At 47.1% G+C, this 18,027-nt stretch overlaps 2 protein-coding genes across 5 annotated transcripts; one reads left to right on the forward strand and one right to left on the reverse strand.

Moving 5' to 3' along the window:
- The first annotated feature begins 53 nt into the window (after nucleotides 1–53).
- SMIM11 (small integral membrane protein 11) lies at nucleotides 54–9,115 on the forward strand. Of its 4 annotated transcripts, XM_087758876.1 has the most exons (7): nucleotides 56–201; nucleotides 1,300–1,361; nucleotides 2,695–2,806; nucleotides 3,130–4,754; nucleotides 5,289–5,404; nucleotides 7,077–7,256; nucleotides 9,014–9,115. In XM_087758876.1, exons 5-6 carry the CDS (start codon nucleotides 5,384–5,386, stop codon nucleotides 7,242–7,244), a joined length of 189 nt encoding a protein of 62 aa, XP_087615002.1. In that variant the 5' UTR covers nucleotides 56–201; nucleotides 1,300–1,361; nucleotides 2,695–2,806; nucleotides 3,130–4,754; nucleotides 5,289–5,383; the 3' UTR covers nucleotides 7,245–7,256; nucleotides 9,014–9,115. The 4 variants fall into 4 exon arrangements, with proteins under 4 accessions (XP_087615003.1, XP_087615002.1, XP_087615000.1 ...); XM_087758877.1 differs by lacking the exon at nucleotides 3,130–4,754 and having other exon boundaries at nucleotides 54–201; XM_087758874.1 differs by lacking the exons at nucleotides 2,695–2,806; nucleotides 3,130–4,754 and having other exon boundaries at nucleotides 66–201.
- A 7,642-nt stretch (nucleotides 9,116–16,757) lies between these two features.
- CUNH21orf140 (chromosome unknown C21orf140 homolog) lies at nucleotides 16,758–17,519 on the reverse strand. Its single transcript, XM_009473560.1, has one exon. It carries the CDS (start codon nucleotides 17,517–17,519, stop codon nucleotides 16,758–16,760), a length of 762 nt encoding a protein of 253 aa, XP_009471835.1.
- Between the last annotated feature and the right edge of the window lie 508 nt (nucleotides 17,520–18,027).

An 18,027-nucleotide genomic window follows, 5' to 3' on the forward strand; every position in this document is an offset into this window, starting at 1 on the left:
AAATTATTATTTTTGTGGCAGAAACAGGGGGCTACGTTCTGCCCCGGCCTCAGGCGGCGGCCGGGGCACGGCGCCTTTGCGGGAGAGGCGGGAGGACGCGGCCGCTCTGCCGGGCCCTGCCCCGCCGGGCCCTGCCGCTGCCGCTGCCGGGAGATGTAGTTTGTCGCGCCCTCCCGCCCAGAGCCATGGCCGCCCCGTGAGGTAGGAGACGCGTTTCCCGGGCCTTCCCCCTCACTCCTCGCTGGCGCGGCCGCCCGCGGTGCCCGGGGAACGAGGCGGGGGCGGCGGGGCGAGATCGGGCAGGAGCGGGGCGGCCCCCCCGACCCGACCCGGCCTGCTCTGCCTCCATCGCTGCCTGCCCTCCGGCCTGCTCCCCTGCCGGCCAGCCCCAGAACCCTCCGCTCCCCTCAGCCTTCTCCTGCCCTCCTGCCTGCCCTGCCCTTCTGCCTGTCTACCTGCCTCCCCTGCCTGTCCTCCAGCCCCCCTGCCTGCCCACCCCCCCGGCCAGCCCACTCCTGGCCAGCCTGCCTTCCTTTGCCTATACCCTGCCTGTTCTCCTGCCTGCCCGCCCCGCTTGCCTGTCGTCCTGCCCTGCCCTCCCCTGGCTGCCTGCCTGCCACCCTGCCTGCCTGACCCCCGCACAGGCCTCGCTCCCACCCTGGCCCCTGGCCCCAGCAGCCGGGCGGGGCGGCCGCAGGAGTCCCCTGGCCATAACCTGCGGCCTCCCGGCCGCCTCTCGGACGAGGGAGCGCGAGGTTTAAAAGCTGCTGGAGACACGCTCGCTGGCCATAAACCGCAGGCAGGCCTGTTTCGGTGTAGTCCTGGCATATTGCCACAGGGTACAGTGCACGGCTGCCTGGAAGTGCACTTTACTGCGTATGAATCTGCCGAGTTTTGTTGTTTTCTTCAGAAAAAATGAAGGAAATAAGTAAGAAAGAGGGATCTGAAGTTATCATTTGTTGAAAAAGTTTGATTTCCTCAAGTGCGTGTGTGGGTTGCTGGCTGTGCTGGGCCCTGGTGCTGCAGGGACCAGGGAAGGCGACCAGGGACCAGGGCAGAGCTGGGGTCAGAATGGAGGCAGTGGAGGCTGCCCGCCCAGCAGGCCCTCCTAGGGCAAGGTGGTGGCAGCAAGCGAGGGCCTGCAGCTTGCAAGGACCCTGGGACATGGCTGAAATGATGCCCTGGGACGCACAGTGGAACAGTCTGATGTGCCACTGACATTTTTGGTTTTGATTTGCTTTGATTTTAATCCAGCCACCATGACGGATACATCCCATCTGCTCTGTTCTTATTTTCCAGAGTTTGGAGCACGTGAGGAGCTGCGAGAGGAATCACTAATATTTTCCTTTCTGCTTCTTCAGGTATGAAGACTGTATACAGCTTTATGTTTTTGATGTTCCTTGAGTTGGTGTTAGTTTAGGAATTTCTTTATCAGACACACTAATATAAACTGAGTGATTACACAGGTCTTTTTATGGAATGATGTCTTGACCTACCTACACATGTAAGCTGTAAATGTACACAGGTCTGAGTGCTTCTGACTTAATGTAACCGCTGCATCTTGTGGCAGTGGTTTGTGATGGATTCTTAGGGCAGCAGCTCTGGCTCACTGTTGCTTCCACTGTGTTTCTCTGCAGCCATTGGGCTTTGCCATATTACTGTTTTCCCATGACCCAGTAGTCTTTTTTTTTGGAGGAGGAGGCTTGTCTTGCAGATGCTAAGCCTGATGCATGACGCAGCAGGTCATGTGTAGAGGTGAGTGCTCCAGTTACTGTCCAGGTGGAAAGCATGCGTTTTGCTTCCTAAAATATGTGCATTAAAGAAAGCAGCAACAAGAGACAGGTGGAATGAAACCTCTTTTCTAGCTCAGGACGTACTCAGCCATCACTCCATTTTAAATGCAGTCGTATAACCCTAGTAGCTCACTGCTTTCAAAGGCTGGTGACTTTTATAGCTTTTCACAAAGTGGATAAAATGGAGATGCTCAGAAATCCCCAGTAGACAAAAGAACATCTCGAGTCCCATTTTGTTGAGTAGATGGAGTTATTGGCACGCTGAGTGAGACTTTCAGCCAAGACAACTCAAGTGGGTTTGTGAGTACCCAGATGCCTGTGCAGACATTTTCTGCTGTGTGCAGGCCAGTTAATACTCTGCTGCTGCATAAGCAAACAATGGTGTGAGTGGCTGGGCTGTGATGTGGTTGCTGTGGTGGACTGGAGCTGTAATTCAGTGGCTGAGAGACTTGGATTCAATTCTGTGCTCCACCACAGACTTCCCATCTGACTGGGGCCCAACTCCTTTGTCTGGGGTGGTCTGTGTTGCACAACACAGCGTTGTGCAGAGATCCTGGGGCTGGTATCAGCTGAAGTCTAGCTCTGGGACTTGGTGCAGCCCTCCCTGAGAACTCTTTAGCCCTGCTGAGGACATGAGCCTCTAGGGCTGCGTTGGTGACTCTCAATGCTTGCTCTGGACCCAGAAGACCTCACAGCGTTTGGAGCTAATGAAGGATTGCTAGTACAGCGCTGAGGTCTGCGATTACAGGCAAACCCTCTCTTCATTTCCCATCTGCAGTAGTTTGATCTGCTTCACAGGAAAGGTCTGACTGTAAATAGGCTAGCGATGGCGAGGTGCAATCATGGTACAGAAGGCCACCGATACGTGTGAGAGTGATATCATTTTATCCCTACCTTGCAGAGGAGTCTACAAGTATGTGATGTCACGGAGTCTCCGGCAGGGCTTCAGGCAGAGCCTAGCGCTCCTGTTTCTTTCTCATGTGGCTCAACATGAGACCTCCTTGTGAGTGAAGGTAATAGTGACCTTCCACGGGGCTCAGTAGTGCTGTTTGTTAAGGGAGCTTGCATTTTCCTGGGGAACGAACAATGCCTGTCTGTAGATGTGTTCTGAACTCCTATCTGTGCCTTATCTGCCTCTGAAAAGGCAAACATGAAACTTCAGCTGTTTAGTTGCCTGCATATTTTTAAGATATCACAACCTTGAAAGTACAGCGTCTGAGCTTTTTGCTTTTGAATTGATGACCTCAGTGCTAACAAATTGTTTTTTTCAAATGTGAAGTGAATCCTGCCTTTTTCTCTCCTTTTTCCACTTTCTTCTCTCTGCCTTGTGCCCCAGCTCCCCCCATTTTTTTCTGTCCTGAGGTTTCACCTGTATTTAATAAGGTCTGGATCAAAATGGAGACTGGAAGAGTCAAGAGGTGAAATGGGGAGAAGTGCTTGACCACCGGAGGCTGGTGGCACAGGATGTGGGAATGCAACATGGAGAGAGCGATGGCTTCCCTGCTCAGTTCCAACCACAGAAGACACTGTGAGGACAGGCCATCAAAAGCATCAGCTCTCACAGGAAACATTTTGGGTCAAAACACCACTGCTCAGAACAAAGGGAGAATTTCTTTCCTTATTGTCCTTTGTGACTTCAGTGCAGCTACTCCTGGTGGATACGCAGTTCAGGCAGATTCAGGCTCGTGTCTCAGCAGAGCGGAAATATTACAGAAGTGTTGTGCTGAATGCTTAAATAATCGTGTCGCAACGAAGAGCATTCACAGGAGTGCACACTGTGATACATGCTATACGCTGCTTCTTGCTGGTGGGACAGTACCCTGCAATCAGACCCCGCAGATGGGCTCGCATAACGTTTGCTGAGTCTAAAAATTTTTCTGAACGTAAAAAATCACTAAACCCCCATTTTCAGCATCATATGCCAGATGCTAGCCTGTCTTTGAATGGCTGAATTCTTGCCTTTTTACAATGTGTTGCAAAATTGATTCTGACTGAAGCACAGAATTTACAGCAATTTAGGAGAAGAGTGAAGACTGTGTCTGATGAAGCCCCCACCCAAGTCAGCATTTTGAGATGAGGCCACCCAAGTTGGGCAGTGCAGTCCCTTCAGATCAGGCCAGGCTTGTGTAACTTGGGTTTCATTGAGAAGCATGCAGCTATCTGAACCGTGCACTGAGAACCAGATTCTGCTCTGATATGGGATTTTTGCTGTGACCCTCTGGCAGGGGACTTCGGATCTTAACGGTCACTGAAATTCTGGAGGAAACATCAGAAGTTCAAGCGCCTTTTTTTTGGAGGTGAAATACTACTGACTCATTAGTTCACAGTTGCCTGACATTCTGTCAACAGGACAAGGGAGCTGCGCAACTCAGGATCAACACAGTAAATACTGAATGATAAATGAGTTGGCCATGCCACTGCTTCCGTATAGTTCAGTCTTGGTAACAGAGGTCTCCAGTGGTGTCTCTCCGTGGGGATGCTTCCCGGGTGGTCTCTACAGGCTGAGGATTTTGCAGCTGGAGAAGAGAAGAGGATGCCCTAGCTGGAGAAATAAGGGCATCTGTGAAGAAGCTGGCTGAGCAGTGCAGGATCTGCAAGAACATTTACTTGACTTCCTGTTTCTGAAGAAGGGTCAACAGCAGCTATTGTGGCATGGTGGTGATTTATTCAGCCCAGCTGCTGGTGAAGGTTTGGACTAAGCTGTAGGGCTTCCTCCTGCTTTTCGACAGTGACTCTGTTGTTACACATACAGGAAAACACCTCGAGGGGGTCAGGCAGAGAAACATGCTTAATTTGAAATCCAGCAGCTGAAACAGTGTCAGCATTCGTGGAGCAACAAGCAGAGACCGGAGGGCAGTGTCGTGGCTGTGTGCTGCAGCCCTCAGCGTCCCCTTGGGCATTTCTCAGCCCTGAAGTTCAGCTCTGAAACATACGTTGACCACTCAAGGGATCCAGTGAGTGGTTAGTTCGCTTCTATGTTGTTATGGGCTGCGTGGAGAATTTAATTTATTAGTAAATCAGAGAGAACTGGTAAATGATATTAGATACTAGGATTCATTAGGCGTTCAGGCTCTGAACAGGGCAGGTGGGCTTAAAAACCACAAGACAGCTCTTCTGGGTGCGCTTCTGTCCGCTACATCTCAAATATCAGTGAGGCAGTGTGATGTGCACACGTGTCAAGCTTTTGAAAGCAGCTGGCATTGTTTTTGGTTGGGCAGCTGCTGGGATGTGCCGTGCACGGTGGAGGCACAGCCTCCGCTCTGCACAAGTGTGGCACCTGCCTGGGGCCTGTCAAACCCCTGTCCTTCAGCAGCACGGACGTTGCTCCTGTCACTCAGCTCCAAAAAAGCCCATGTAGGTCATTCCTGAGCCATGTGGCACTGGTACGCTGCCAGGTGCTGTGCAGCAGATAAGCTTGTCAGAGAGGTGCAGGGTGGATATGCTGAGTAGAAACAGATTGGCTAATTTTTTTTTTTTAATTTCTGTTTCTTCAAGATGCTCCTGACCCTGTCTGTGCCTTTAGAAGTGTGACGCTCATCGGTGCTGGGTGCAGCCTGCTGTGGGACGGACAGTATCATCACGCAGCCAAGATGGTGGCATTTAACTGGAAGGTGAGGATGTTTCACATTCATAAAGCAGTGAATTTCTGCTCTTTCAAGCAGGTGCATGTAAGATGTGGTTGGGTGGGTCCTGTGTTTAAAGATGGTTTCCTTGCCTGGGTGAAGGTTGTTTAACCACCACATTCTCTGCAGCTTAGGGACAGGGGACTCGTCGTTGTAGTCCTTTCTTGCCATACATGCTTGCACCTTGTGGGCTGGCCCCAGTACTTGCTGTTGGGCCCTCACACTTTAGACTTGAGGGCAGCGCCGGTAGTCAAGCTCTGCTTTGCTTGCCTCTGCTGCTCCTGGCTGTCCTCTTTCAAGGCTTTTCTCCGGCTGCTCTTTCCTCAGATCCTTTCATTACTGGAGGGTATTTTCTCCGCTATGTCTTTTAGTGTACTGGGGCCATAAACACTCTGCAGGGTACACATGTAAGGCACAGAAATGTTTGAGCAAGTACCTCATGTGTTAACAATTTTAACATGTTAAATCAAACCATTTATCAAGAAAGTAATGCTAACCCCAAGCCTTGGCTTTACCTTTCTGGTGTTGCAGAGCTGTGGTTTAAAGAGATTGCCACTTTTAATATGTGGGGAGATTGACAGAGGATGATGGTTTTTAGCAAAACTAGAGGGGAGTGGCCTGATGTCAAAGGTAATGTGCGGCTGGTAGAGATCAGCATTATAAAAGACCCCACTTGAGCCTCTGGTTTGTGGACTTTAAAGGGACACACTAATGGCGTATGGATACAAGGCTTTTTCTAAATTCAGTGGTTTGACAATGGCTAAACAGCTTTATGAGGTGCTGGAAGGCCTGCTAAGGCTACAGGGGGGCACTGGGAGGCTCGCTAAGGGGGAGCTGGCACCATGAACCTACCGTGCACCACTGGACCAATCCTGCTGGCCAGGTGGCTCTTAGAAACAGCGTGCTGGGAAGTTAATGTACCTTCAGTATCCTTCTGGAATTGACATCTTTCACTGAATGCCTGTGCTGCTCTTGTTATATTTGTATTCTGAGTTCACAGTGTTACCCATTTGCACTTTTATTTTCCACTCCATGTACGCTTACAGTAGTATGCTTTTATAGCATTGAAATATGTTGTGCAATTTCGGTGGTTCCAGGCATTAAAACCTCCTGAAACTGAATCATTGGAAGCTGTGGGTTTTTTTACTTTTCTTCCAGTTTAAAGGCCTTTGTCTATACCTTCTAGATCTGGGCACATTAATTGCAAAACACATTAATTGCATGGATTAAAATTTCTAGGAGCACAAAGGCGTCTTTGGGGATCACATCTGATAGCTGATATGCACGGATTCATTGCTTATGTGAGAATTGTTCAGAAGCATTTCCACTTTTACAATTATCCTAAGATGTTCAGTTCTTCCCCTTTTTCAGCTCTAGATCGTGGCAATACTCCATTTGCTGTAAAGCAAGCAAAAGCAACAAAGACCTGTTCAAAGGAGCTTCATATACAAACTTGAGTGAACTTGTTTTTGTCCTTTCCCCAAGACGTTTATCTGCCTAGTTTAAAGTTTCCTACAGAAAAAAAAGCATGAACAGAGGAGCATTACCATTGCTTTGAATAATGCTGTTGCTGTAGGAAGCTGTATAGCATCCCTGTAGATTCATTTTTAATTGTCCAAGTGTTCCAGTAACTGCTTAAATATATTGTTTTGCATTTCAGGCTTTGGAGAATTTCCCGTTGCTGATGTACATTTTGGCAGCTAAAACATTGATTCTTTGCTTAGCGTTTGCTGGAGTAAAAATGTACCAGAGCAAAAAAATTGAAGAAAAACTGAAGAGGGAACGTGAAGAGAAATTGAAAACAGAAGTGGAGAAGAAGGATGATTGAAGAGTCTCTCAGGTATAGAATTTGTTCGACATCCTGGTGTTCGATAATGGCATTGACATATTAATCCCATTATGTTTTGGCTTGGATACATTTGGATTGTGCAATTGGAACTATCACCATTATCTGAGTTCTTGTAATCCTTGTCTCCTGCGGTGCTTCAGTGTATTTGCACACCCGTGTCGTGCCCATTCTTTGTAAGAAAGAACTGTGGTTGCCACCAGAAAACTTGGCAGCCATGTTTTGTGATTTAGGAGATCTTAGCACAGTATTCCTTCTCTGCTCTTAATTTCCCTGAATTTTTACGCCCACCCAATTGCACAGGAGATCCTGATACGTAAATTGGCAAAAAATGCATGAGAAGCACGACAGACAGGACGATGCAGTCAGACCTCGTGGCCTTAAATCACATAACTAAGATAGAAAAGCATCAGCCACTCCATATTAGTTAAATACTTGACAAGTTGTAGATGATAGTTTAGCTGGAAGCTCCAAATCTCATGCCATGGAGCTTCCCAAGGTAACAGAAATGCTACAGGTTATGCTATGTAACATCTGCCATATATACTACACTAAGAAAAATTGGCAGCTTTCTGCATAAAAGAGCAAAATGAACGTTGCAAAAATTCTTAAATTTTGTGTTTTCTTTCCCTGTGTGCTGAATTCCTTCCCACTGTTTTCAAAGTTTAAACAATCATTGCCTTATTGGATCAAGTCCATTAGCAAAATGAGTGCTGACTAGTGCGAAGGTTATATTCCCTGACTTGCTTGGTGTGTGATTTTTGTATCAGTTTGTTTCACATCTCTCTGTTCTGCAGCAAAATGGGAATTCTATTCCTGCCTGCCCTTTGTAAGCTCAGTGGGAGTTTGATGTAATGTTACTCTTTATTAAACTAAAAAACTTACTTCCCCCTTTTGAGGGCGTCACCTCACATATGAAGAGAGTTTCAGTTTTTAGAAATGTTTACTAGTTTTGCTTTCAAACCTATCACTTTTATTTTGTGCCACAGGGTTTGGAAATTATGACTAGAAATGGGGCCCTGGAAATAACCATGGGAATGAAGTGGTTCATTTGCATAGGAGAAACAACAGAAACAAAGGTGTCTCCTGTTTACATCAGATTGAGGACTTGTCTCTGGGCAGTCTTGTGCCATTTTAAACTCTTGTTTTAAATCAGTTTAGCTAGCCACTGGAAAATGCTGTGAGAACCCTTCTTTCCATTTTTGCAGAGTAAGGCAGGCAGAGTTAAGTTATACGGAGTTTTATTGCTAAACAAATGAAGGATGGGCTGCCCTGCAAGTGAGCAAGCCTGCTACTTGTATTGAGCAGACCATACCGTGCTGTGTGTGCAGCGCTGGGTCCCAGGGAGTTCTGCCTGGCAGAGCCCATAGCCCAAGGGATTGCTGCGCCAGGGTAACGAGCTCATCCCGCAAGGTCTCTGTGTCCGGCACGGGATGTTGGCCTTCTTGAATGACTGGCATTAAAGCATCTCTGATTTCACAGAAAATACCCTAGTTGGCCAGTCACCCAGTGTTGCCCACCAGAGGCCCAGTCCTTCCTAAATTCTTCCATCTCTCAGATTGTCAGCCGTGTCTTTCTATAATGGGACTGCGAGAAGGGGTGAATTCTACCCTAAAAATGTTCTTCGGTGTCGGCACCGCAGAGCTGTGATTAGCTCCGATTGCGGCGTGCCACATGGGCAGGCAGATTTAGCCCATGTGCTGCCAGCATATCATGCCTGCTGTTCTCACTGCTGTTTCCCCACCCTGCAGATTTTCTGGCACTTGGCAGCTTGCACTGGATTCCTTTCCTGGGAGAACGAAGCCTTCCTGTAGATGAGGGATGTGTCAAAGGAATAAAACCCTCAAGAGTAACATTTGCTTAAACTGTATCTCAACTTTTTATATGTACAGCAAAATATCGAAGCCTCTATTTATGCAATAAAAAACCCTTTGTTAAAAAAAAAAAGTAATGGCCTTGGTTGCTCCTTACTCAAATGCTACAGTTAGAGCTGCAGAGGAGGCAGTTTTTAAAGATTAGCTGCAAGGAGGTGGCTGGTTTTAAAGAGAAAAACACTCTGAATCCATCATGGGTGTGTACAAGGTTCATGGACAGACAGAAGGAAATGGAGGGGGCTCTATGCAACTTCTTCAGAGCAGCTGCTTCCTGCAAGGGTGTAAATCTGACACTTGTGGGCCCTTTATTGAATCCAGATGCACAAACGCAGGAGAGGAGCTTTTCTGGGCAGGTCTTTCTCAAACCACTTTCCATACCTACGACTTCCTTAGTGTAATGCAAATGACAGTGTCAGTATGAAAACCTTTGAGGAAGTTTCATGCTAGAAGGTTTCTTACATTGTTTTGCTATGCACGGTATCTGAGAACTGGCTCTCTGTTTACTACTGTGAAGCAGAGGGTGTTTTCATTACCATTACTAGCTGCTCCTGCATGTGCAATAACACCAAATTCCAGAGGCTAAGCTAACTCGGTCACGGTAGGTTAATCAGCAGAGCAAATCTTTTTCACAGAAATAAAGACTTAAGCATGTGCAGCAGTGCCAACGAGTACGTTTGCCTTCACGTTTCCATTATAAAGCACTTCCTAGATCCTCAGAAGTTAAGGTGAAGCTGAAATGTGACAGTGGAAAGGGGAGAGGAGGGAGGAAGAGAAGTGAAGGGCCCTTGGAGAAGCCTTGGGAGCCCAGCGGGATGTGGGAGGCCTCTGGGATGGCTCACTCCTGCCCTCTCCCTGCGGCTGTGGGCTGAGGTGCCGGCTGTGGCCATGCCAGCCCGCGCTGCTGCAGTGTCCCTCTTTCAAGCGTTACCTGACAAAGTTTGCGTGCAGCTGATACGGCTGGTGCTCAGAGAGCTCTAGAGCGCTGTGGTGGACCTACTCCCCAGGAACTGCAGTGATTTTTAAAATCTCGCTGTTCATGCGGTCACCTTGGTGACTGGGGAACGTAAGTAGTGCAGAAACCCATTCCTGGGATAGAGCAGTAGCCTCGCTATGGCAGCCTGAGGACTGCCGGGCTAGGGAATGTGTAGTGCCGTTGTAAAACAGCAGTTTCCCTCTACGGCCTCAGCAGTCATCTGTCTATGCAAAGGTGGAATTGAATGGTAATTTAATTAAATGGCTCTGCGGTGTTCAGTGAGAACAGACTCTGCTAACCACCTCCATTAAACAGCTGTTGAGGGACAGGCACCAAGGTACTTAGCCAAGCCACACGCCCAAACCTGAACACGAAATTGTCAGGCCTGTGTAGTGGCCACCAGCATCAAAAGTAAGCGATGTCTTGGCTCCATGCAGTCACCGGTTGCCTTTGAATATTGCCCCCAATCTAGATTTTTTAGACTCTCAACCAAGAGCAGATTTTTGTAGACCAATAGTAATAATAAGCTGCTTCTGTTTTTTAAACTGAAAGCAGAGGTATTCTCCAATGCAATTGCTCTGTAAGCAGAATGAAAGGTACACGATCTCCCTTTAAAGCAAGTCATTTAGGATCAAAGCAATTGGGCACCATTTGGCACACAAAGCAATCAAGACTGGCGTTAAAATCTGGGGGCCCTACCTTGCCAGACATGTGCAAGAAGAGAATTAACACAAAGAGCCTTTTTTTTTGTCCCTGGCTTGAATGGGGGAGAAAGCAGCTGTGAGGAGTCTCCTCAGAAGTCCTCCACATCAGCACTTTTTTGCCTCTACAGCCAAATCAGAAAACCTCTTTGTACGTGTAAGACTTCAAATCTGGTCCAAGCTGGCTGGTTTTTTCCTTCACTTCGGAGCAGTGCTACAGCACAGATAACCACTGGAGCTTGTGATGGGTGTCACAGCAGGCTGATATGCTAGAGTTTCCAAAAGAAGAAGAGATTTTATCCATTCCCAGACCTGAACCACTATCTGTTCTCTGACATACCAGGGTAGAGTTTTGATCTATGCTATCACTGGATAGGTTACAGCAACTTTTTTTCCCCTTGGGCATCCTATGTGCTGTGGTTGCAGCCTTAAACAAGAAAATATGCTGACACTGGGGGGAGACAGCAGCTCAGATTTGTTTAAATTTCTTGTTCAGAAACCAGCTGGGGACCTCAAAGTCTGGTTTCTTACTGAAAGAAGGGTTATATGATTAGTTCTGGCAAGTTTAAAAGAGGAACAGAGAATTCAATTCGATTGAGTTTCTTCAAGTGAGAGGAGGCAGCAAGGATAGAGAGCCTTGAAGTGCTCAGGAGGGGATCTGCTGAGGATCCTCTTGTAGATGTTCCCATCCCAGAAAGCGAGCCAGGTCACACTCTTCTGGTGCCTACAGGACGACAGAGTCTCTCCTCCCCTGTTCCCTAAAAATACTCTTTTCAGACAGAGCATTGATGTTGTATAGATGGGCAGCTTAACCTTACGCAGTACCTCACTCACACAGGTCTTTCACTATCGGATGTTGTCCTTGTCACCACTGCCAAGTGTTGAAGACTGAAAAATAAAAGGATTACTGGCTTTTAAACTTCTAGTGTTTGCACCTTTAGGCTTTCTTTTACTGGCAGGAAGGCCGTGTGTTTTTAAACAAAAGCGAAATCCTTGTGTAGTAATAAAGAAAGCAGCTGTTGGGATTTTAAGGGGAAAAAATAAACTCTCACAGGTTCTGAGATGACTTAAGTGGCTGCTGGCATAGGGCTCTTCCAGCCTGAAGGAGCTCAGTGGCTGTGGGGTATCTGGGGTCCTTAAAGTGAAAAATAAATGAAGAAGCATTCAACGGGACTGTTTTCTCATTAGCCATTTTAGACTTTGGCTGAAATGAACTCAGCTTGATTTTAGTGCCACTGAAGGCCCTGAGACTTTTACCAGAAGCAGAACAGCACTGGGGCTGGAGGAAGGCAGAGCTCCCTGAGCAGCACCCCCGGGCAGGGGAGATTGCTCTCCAGACGTTGTGCTGGAAGTCAGCAAGCTAAGTATTTTTCAGCTCTTCCAAGAGCCTCACACGCAAACAGCTATGTCCAACATTTCCTTCCTCAGTTTTCCTCTTGGGGCTCAGCAATTCCAGCTGGTTTTTCTTGCTCTTCTCAGTAAAGGCACTGCAAATGTTCTGTCTGGGGTCGAGTCCTTCACGGTCCTCCTTCATCCCAGCTCTAACCTGTGACACTCGGTCAGCATCTCTGCCTACCTGCTGACTGTCAGTCCCCTGGCCTCCAATCTGGCCAAAGAGGAGAACTGCAGCAAACTCTCATAGCCCCCTTTCCAGCTCTGTCATGGGAGAAACCAGTAGACTAAGCTGAAACAAACCTCTCTTGTTTCAGCCTTCACAGTCTTTCCAAAATTGCTTCCAAAGATGCATCAACGTGCTGCATCCTCTCCCTACTTATTAACTGTGTACTAACCTCAGCCTTCAAGTCAAGTTTAGTGAGGAGCTGAGAGACCTCACAAGAAGGAGCTGGCTGCCCTGTGACAGTCTTGTGTCTGACGTGTTCCTGATCACATGGAAGACGAGCAAATGTAGAACCCACATGAGTGTGTGGAGGCAGATCAGGTAAAATTTCTACAACCTGAGTTTACATTTCCCCCCTGGACATGTGCCAAAAGCCATTTTCAGATAGGCTGGCTGTAAGTGGTTACCTGGTTTGGGGGCTCAGAGGTGGCTGGATGTTTACACACAGCACACATCGCTCCACGGTTTGGCTTTGGCTTTTGAAGCTGGTTTGTCTTGGATACGGGAGAAAGCGCAGCATGTCATCTAGGGTCAGCTGGACCTTGACTGGCATATGTGTGTACCAATCTCAGGGACAATCAGAGCACGAGCTGGCCCTTCTCCAGCTGATAACAGAAATACCTGGTAGTTGCCAGAACAGTTATCCCCATGGCAATGGACTCCTCATATGTTCCTGTAGAGAAAAAGTTTGTTTGGGCACAAATAAGTGATTAGGAATGTATTCATGCGTATCTCCATATGGAATCAATATCTCCCTCTTTGAATCTGATGAGAGAGCTATTGAAAATGTCCGTGTGTACCAGCATCAAAGGCTGTGCCTCACTGTGAGACTGTTTCCAGTCTATCCAGAGGCTCTTGAGGTGGCTGTCACAGAGCAGAGAATGTGTATAGCTGCTTCCTATTGATTGCTAGAAACACAGCATGGGTGACTATCCTTTTTTATTAGTCTGCCTGCCGATGGGAAGTAGTGAATGAATTCCTTGTTTTGCTTTGCTTGCGTGCGCGGCTTTTGCTTTACTTATTAAACTGCCTTTATCTCTACCCACGAGCTTTCTCACTTTTACTCTTGTGATTCTCTCCCCGATCCCCCCAGGGGGGAGTGAATGAGTGGCTGTGTGGTGCTTAGTTGCCAGCTGGGGTTAAACCACGACAGTTTTCTAAAACAGTTTTCTTATTTTGCATCTCTCTTACATAGAATATTGTTCCCGTATACCTCCTTTTTTCCTCTGTTCATTTCTCTCCATGCCTCCTCCACATGGTCATTACAGAAGAAAATTATCAAGGAGCAAGTTCACAGAGGCAGAGTGGGCTTCGAGCGATGTTGGTTGCCTTTCTACTACCTGGCCTGCCTTCTCTCAGTTCTCAGGCATGGGACAAAATGGGCCCCACTCTGCCTGCTCAGTCACAGAAGCTCACACCTTGTGTCCCATCATTATATCCCTGGCTTGGGCTTCTGTAAGCTCTTGCCCCACGTGCGTTTGTCCCATCTGTACCCTGGGTTGCAGCATTCTATTAGGACAGAGGACTTGAGGATAGGGAAAAAAAACCTGTATTGAGCCTATCATTACAGGTCTGCTTCATGAGCTGGAGGAAAATAAATGTTTTTTTCCATGAAACTGAGACTTGGAAAAGCATTTAGAAGTAATTAGTCAATGAGACATCATGAAAATTCAGGTGATTTGCATTCCAGCTAGCTTGGAGCAGAGGGACATCTGTTACAGCTTCTTCATCAACATAGGCATTTGCATCTGCCTCTCGTCTTTGTGCAAAGATACTTTAATCATTTTATTCTAGTGGTGCATTTCAGTCACACAGAGAGAGAGTTGTGAGTGGGAACAAAGAGGTTTGCTTTGACATCCTGCAATGGTCAAGTGCACTGAGCCTCACTACAAAAGCTATTGCTCACAAACCTAATAAAATAATAGGTATTTAAAATCCTACCAAGAAGATATTAGACCCATCCATGCTATTTCAAGTGCTCTTGAATAAGGTGCATGCTATTTGGTAACATCCTCCTATTAGCTTGTTTAGTCATATGTTAAAGAAATTGCTTGTCATCCTAAATTACCAGTTGAGTCAGAACTGTGTGAGCCACAATATTTTTCTTCAGTACAAAGGGTTACAACGTTTTGTAGAAAACATAGGTTGTAATTACCCTTCTGCAGCAGCAAAGAGGGAGGGAGGAAGAAAGAAGAGGACTCATCTCAGAGGAGTTTATATAAAATACTGAAGTTCATTTGATTTCAGACTCGGTTCTTTTTCCTGCCCACAGGTTTCCATACCCGTTAAATAGGACTGGGTAAAAAAGTTTTGCCAGCCCTCAGCCTCCCAGTGGGAGGCTGGGAAGAGCAAAGAAGGTGTTTAGCGAGGGTTTCCCAGCCCTTTGGAGGGAAAGGATGGTTTTCCCTCGCTCTCTGGGAGATGCGGCACTGAACACTTCCCCTTCCTCATGCTTGTTTCCATGAAACCCTCCGTGGAGGCTTCACCCTCGTTTTACCAGAGAATACGAAACAGGAAAGACTGATAAATTCCTGTGACACAAATTACTTCCTTTTGATACTTCCTTGTTGCTGAAATGGGTGGAAAGCAGATGATTCTGCCTGGTCCCATGGACTCCGCTGCGAATTAGGGGTGGCAGAAGACACACCCTAACAGCGAAGAAGTGTTGCAATGCGGCCCTAAATCCGCTGCTGGGTGAGCCATGGCAGCAGGGACCGGTAAGGCCGAGCTGCGGTGAGGCTGTCACTTCTCCCCGGTAGCATAGTGTGGCGGCGGCAGGTGAAGGTAAACAGTCATTGGGAAAATGGGGTGGGCATCATTTGTTTCTTAAGAAAACCAAGCTACTGTGCAATTATTGCCTATCCTTGTGGTCAAGAGACACCAGACCGATTTTGTTCCTCATGCTGATTTCACACCACTTCATATCCATCGATATTTAGTGGAGCAATTGCTGCTTCAAGACAACGTGAAGTTATGTTCAGGGCCGTGATACCAGGACAATAAAAGCATTCCTGCCCCTCTCCAGTCTCTCCCCTTTTTCCCCCCACTCTTTGCCCCTTGCATTTGAAGCACCTTAGTTTCCATTCTCTGCTACATCCATGTTTGTTTCTAAAATTGAGGAGATGTTTTTGCTGATGAATACGAAGCTGGGAGAAGAAGGTTATTTTTCTCCGTGTATTCACATCTCAGCTCTAGAGAATTCCATGCGTGGATTCTTCTGAAGGTAGATGAGACTCCCTTTTTTAGATATCTCTCTGCCACACCAAATTACAATGCTCATTTAGATGGTTTCCACACACAGGAGAAAAACTGCACAGATTTGCCTCAGTGGATTGAAATGTTTCAGTGAATCTGTGAATCATCTCATTACTTTTTTTTTTTTAAATGTTTTTATGGTCTTAGTTTCTTAGAAGTACACAATAAACACATACCAGTAATGAGCAACACAGAGAATGTACCTTGGAAGCCACTTTCAAAAAAACAAAAAAGTGTTCAATGAACTTGAAAAAACTGCTGTTAAGAAATACTACTTTGCATCACTCATAAATCATCTTTTGAACTCAATTCCATGAGAAATCATTATGTCTCAGTAATCCATGCTACGGATACAGAAAACCTCCAGTGATGAGTGCCATATTTTATCCTGAGGGACTGAACTCTTCACGCTTTAAAGCCTGAACAGACTACTAATGGTTCGGCTTCAGAAAGGAACTTCCCTTTTAGAAAGACTTCTTTTACCTGTCACTGAAATGTTTATTGCAGACCACTGTTGGAAGCAAGGTACTTGGTGTAATGAACTACTGAGCTGATGCCAGATGCTAATGTGCATATTATGGGAAAGTCACATTAAATTCTTCAGACTTCTTTAAGCTGTGGACTCTGTCATCAGTCATGGTCCAGCATATTCCCTGCTCAGGAGCAGATTTCTCATTTGTGTCAAAGACAGGCCTGACCTGCAGAATTCATTTTTGCAGCCCAGTCTTTCTAGAAATTGAGGGCATTTACATCTGTGGCACGGTCTCATGACTCCCATGACAGAGAAATTTATGCAGAAGGATGGCTAAACTGTATCTGAGTCATGCTTTGGCCCGTTTTTGTGATAAGGCAAATTAACTGTCCCTTTCACGACGCAAGCATAGCACATATCAACCTAGTCCTGGAATACACCTAAAATGAAACATTTGGATTTCGAACAATTTCTTTTATTAGTGCTATTGGCATGTGTTTCTTTAGGTTTCCACCCTTTGAAGGGCTCAGCAGAGCTGGAGCAGGGTAACTCATTCAGAACCAATCAAAACACACTTGAGGCCTGACTGCAGGAAGAACCATTTAAGAAAGTGTGTCAAGGTAGTAGTTCTCCCATCTCTTCACTCTGTCAATCACTATCTTCCATTTGTTTGGGGTCATCTTCTCTATTCCTTTAACAATCAAGTCACTGAAGAGGATACACCTATAGGAGTGAGTCCTCTCAATAGACCTCAGGGCAAAGTCCTTCCTGTTGTTTATAATAAACCATTTCAAAGATGACCAGGCGACATCCATAGGATAGAGATAGTTGTAAGATGAAGGCACAACAAGAAGCTCATGGCCATTTGCTCTAGCAACTTCAGGGCAACACTCAATGCCAGACACACAGATCGCTGGTGGGATTGGTGGCAGAGTTCTTGTCTCCGGCTCCTTGCCATCTTTTGTCCCCACACACATCGGCTGCGTATTATCCCTTGTCACAATTACGCACTTCCCATAGGAGGTGGCCAGAGAATCACACAACTCCTGAAAGATGCCATTCTGCTGATGGAGGGGCAGATCACCTCTTAATAGTACCTTGTACCTCCAGGGCACCCACCCTTGGCTGCTGCCAGCGTGAACAAGTGTCCATACTGGCCAGCGCAGGCTGGCCTCCTTGGCTATTTTTTCTCCTGTTATAAGACTTTCCGGAATATCTGTTGCCCCTAAAAAAACAGTTTTGAAATGATTAAACTGCATTGTCCTCAGAGTTCTTAAATACTGCAGGCACTGCCTTTCGGAAGCAGCATCAAAGCAGCCCCGGCGAATTACGTGCCTGAGGAGTGGATTTGCGAAGCGCTGCATGCTGGCGTCTCAAGACTCGTGAAGGATGCTCACAGAGCTCACAATGCGCCCGTTGCCCCGGCGTTACCCCACAGCGTCACACCCAACCAGTGGCAGCACCATGAGGGGCTTCCAGGTGGCTCATCAAAAGGCATCTTGGAAAACAAAGGTCCCTTCAGGCTGGGCAGGCAGGCTGCAACTGTGCAGCTAGCGGCTTCTGGCATCAGGACGTTGCTCATCTTGAACATCATGGTTCCTTCTCTCACAGCACTGAGTGGATGCTTGAGCCCTGTGTATGTGTGTGGGCCAGCCAGGCACTGCCGAAAGGGATGGGGATGTGGAGGAAGGAGCTGCCCAGAGTCAGCATGGGGAGTGAGCCAATGCCTGAGCTTTGAGACCAGTGGTAGAAACCATTCCCTCCCTCCCTGACAAGCAGGGTGCCTCATGGAAGATGTGGCCTTGAATTCCCCTGGGTGGAGAAAGGGGCTGAACACCAGGTGTCTGGTTATGGGGGGAAGGAGGACCTCTG

The sequence above is a fragment of the Nipponia nippon genome, unplaced genomic scaffold (genome assembly GCF_047370975.1).
Source record: "Nipponia nippon isolate SJK-2023a ecotype South Korea unplaced genomic scaffold, ASM4737097v1 scaffold_2, whole genome shotgun sequence".
In the NCBI taxonomy this organism is placed as follows: Eukaryota; Metazoa; Chordata; class Aves; order Pelecaniformes; family Threskiornithidae; genus Nipponia; species Nipponia nippon.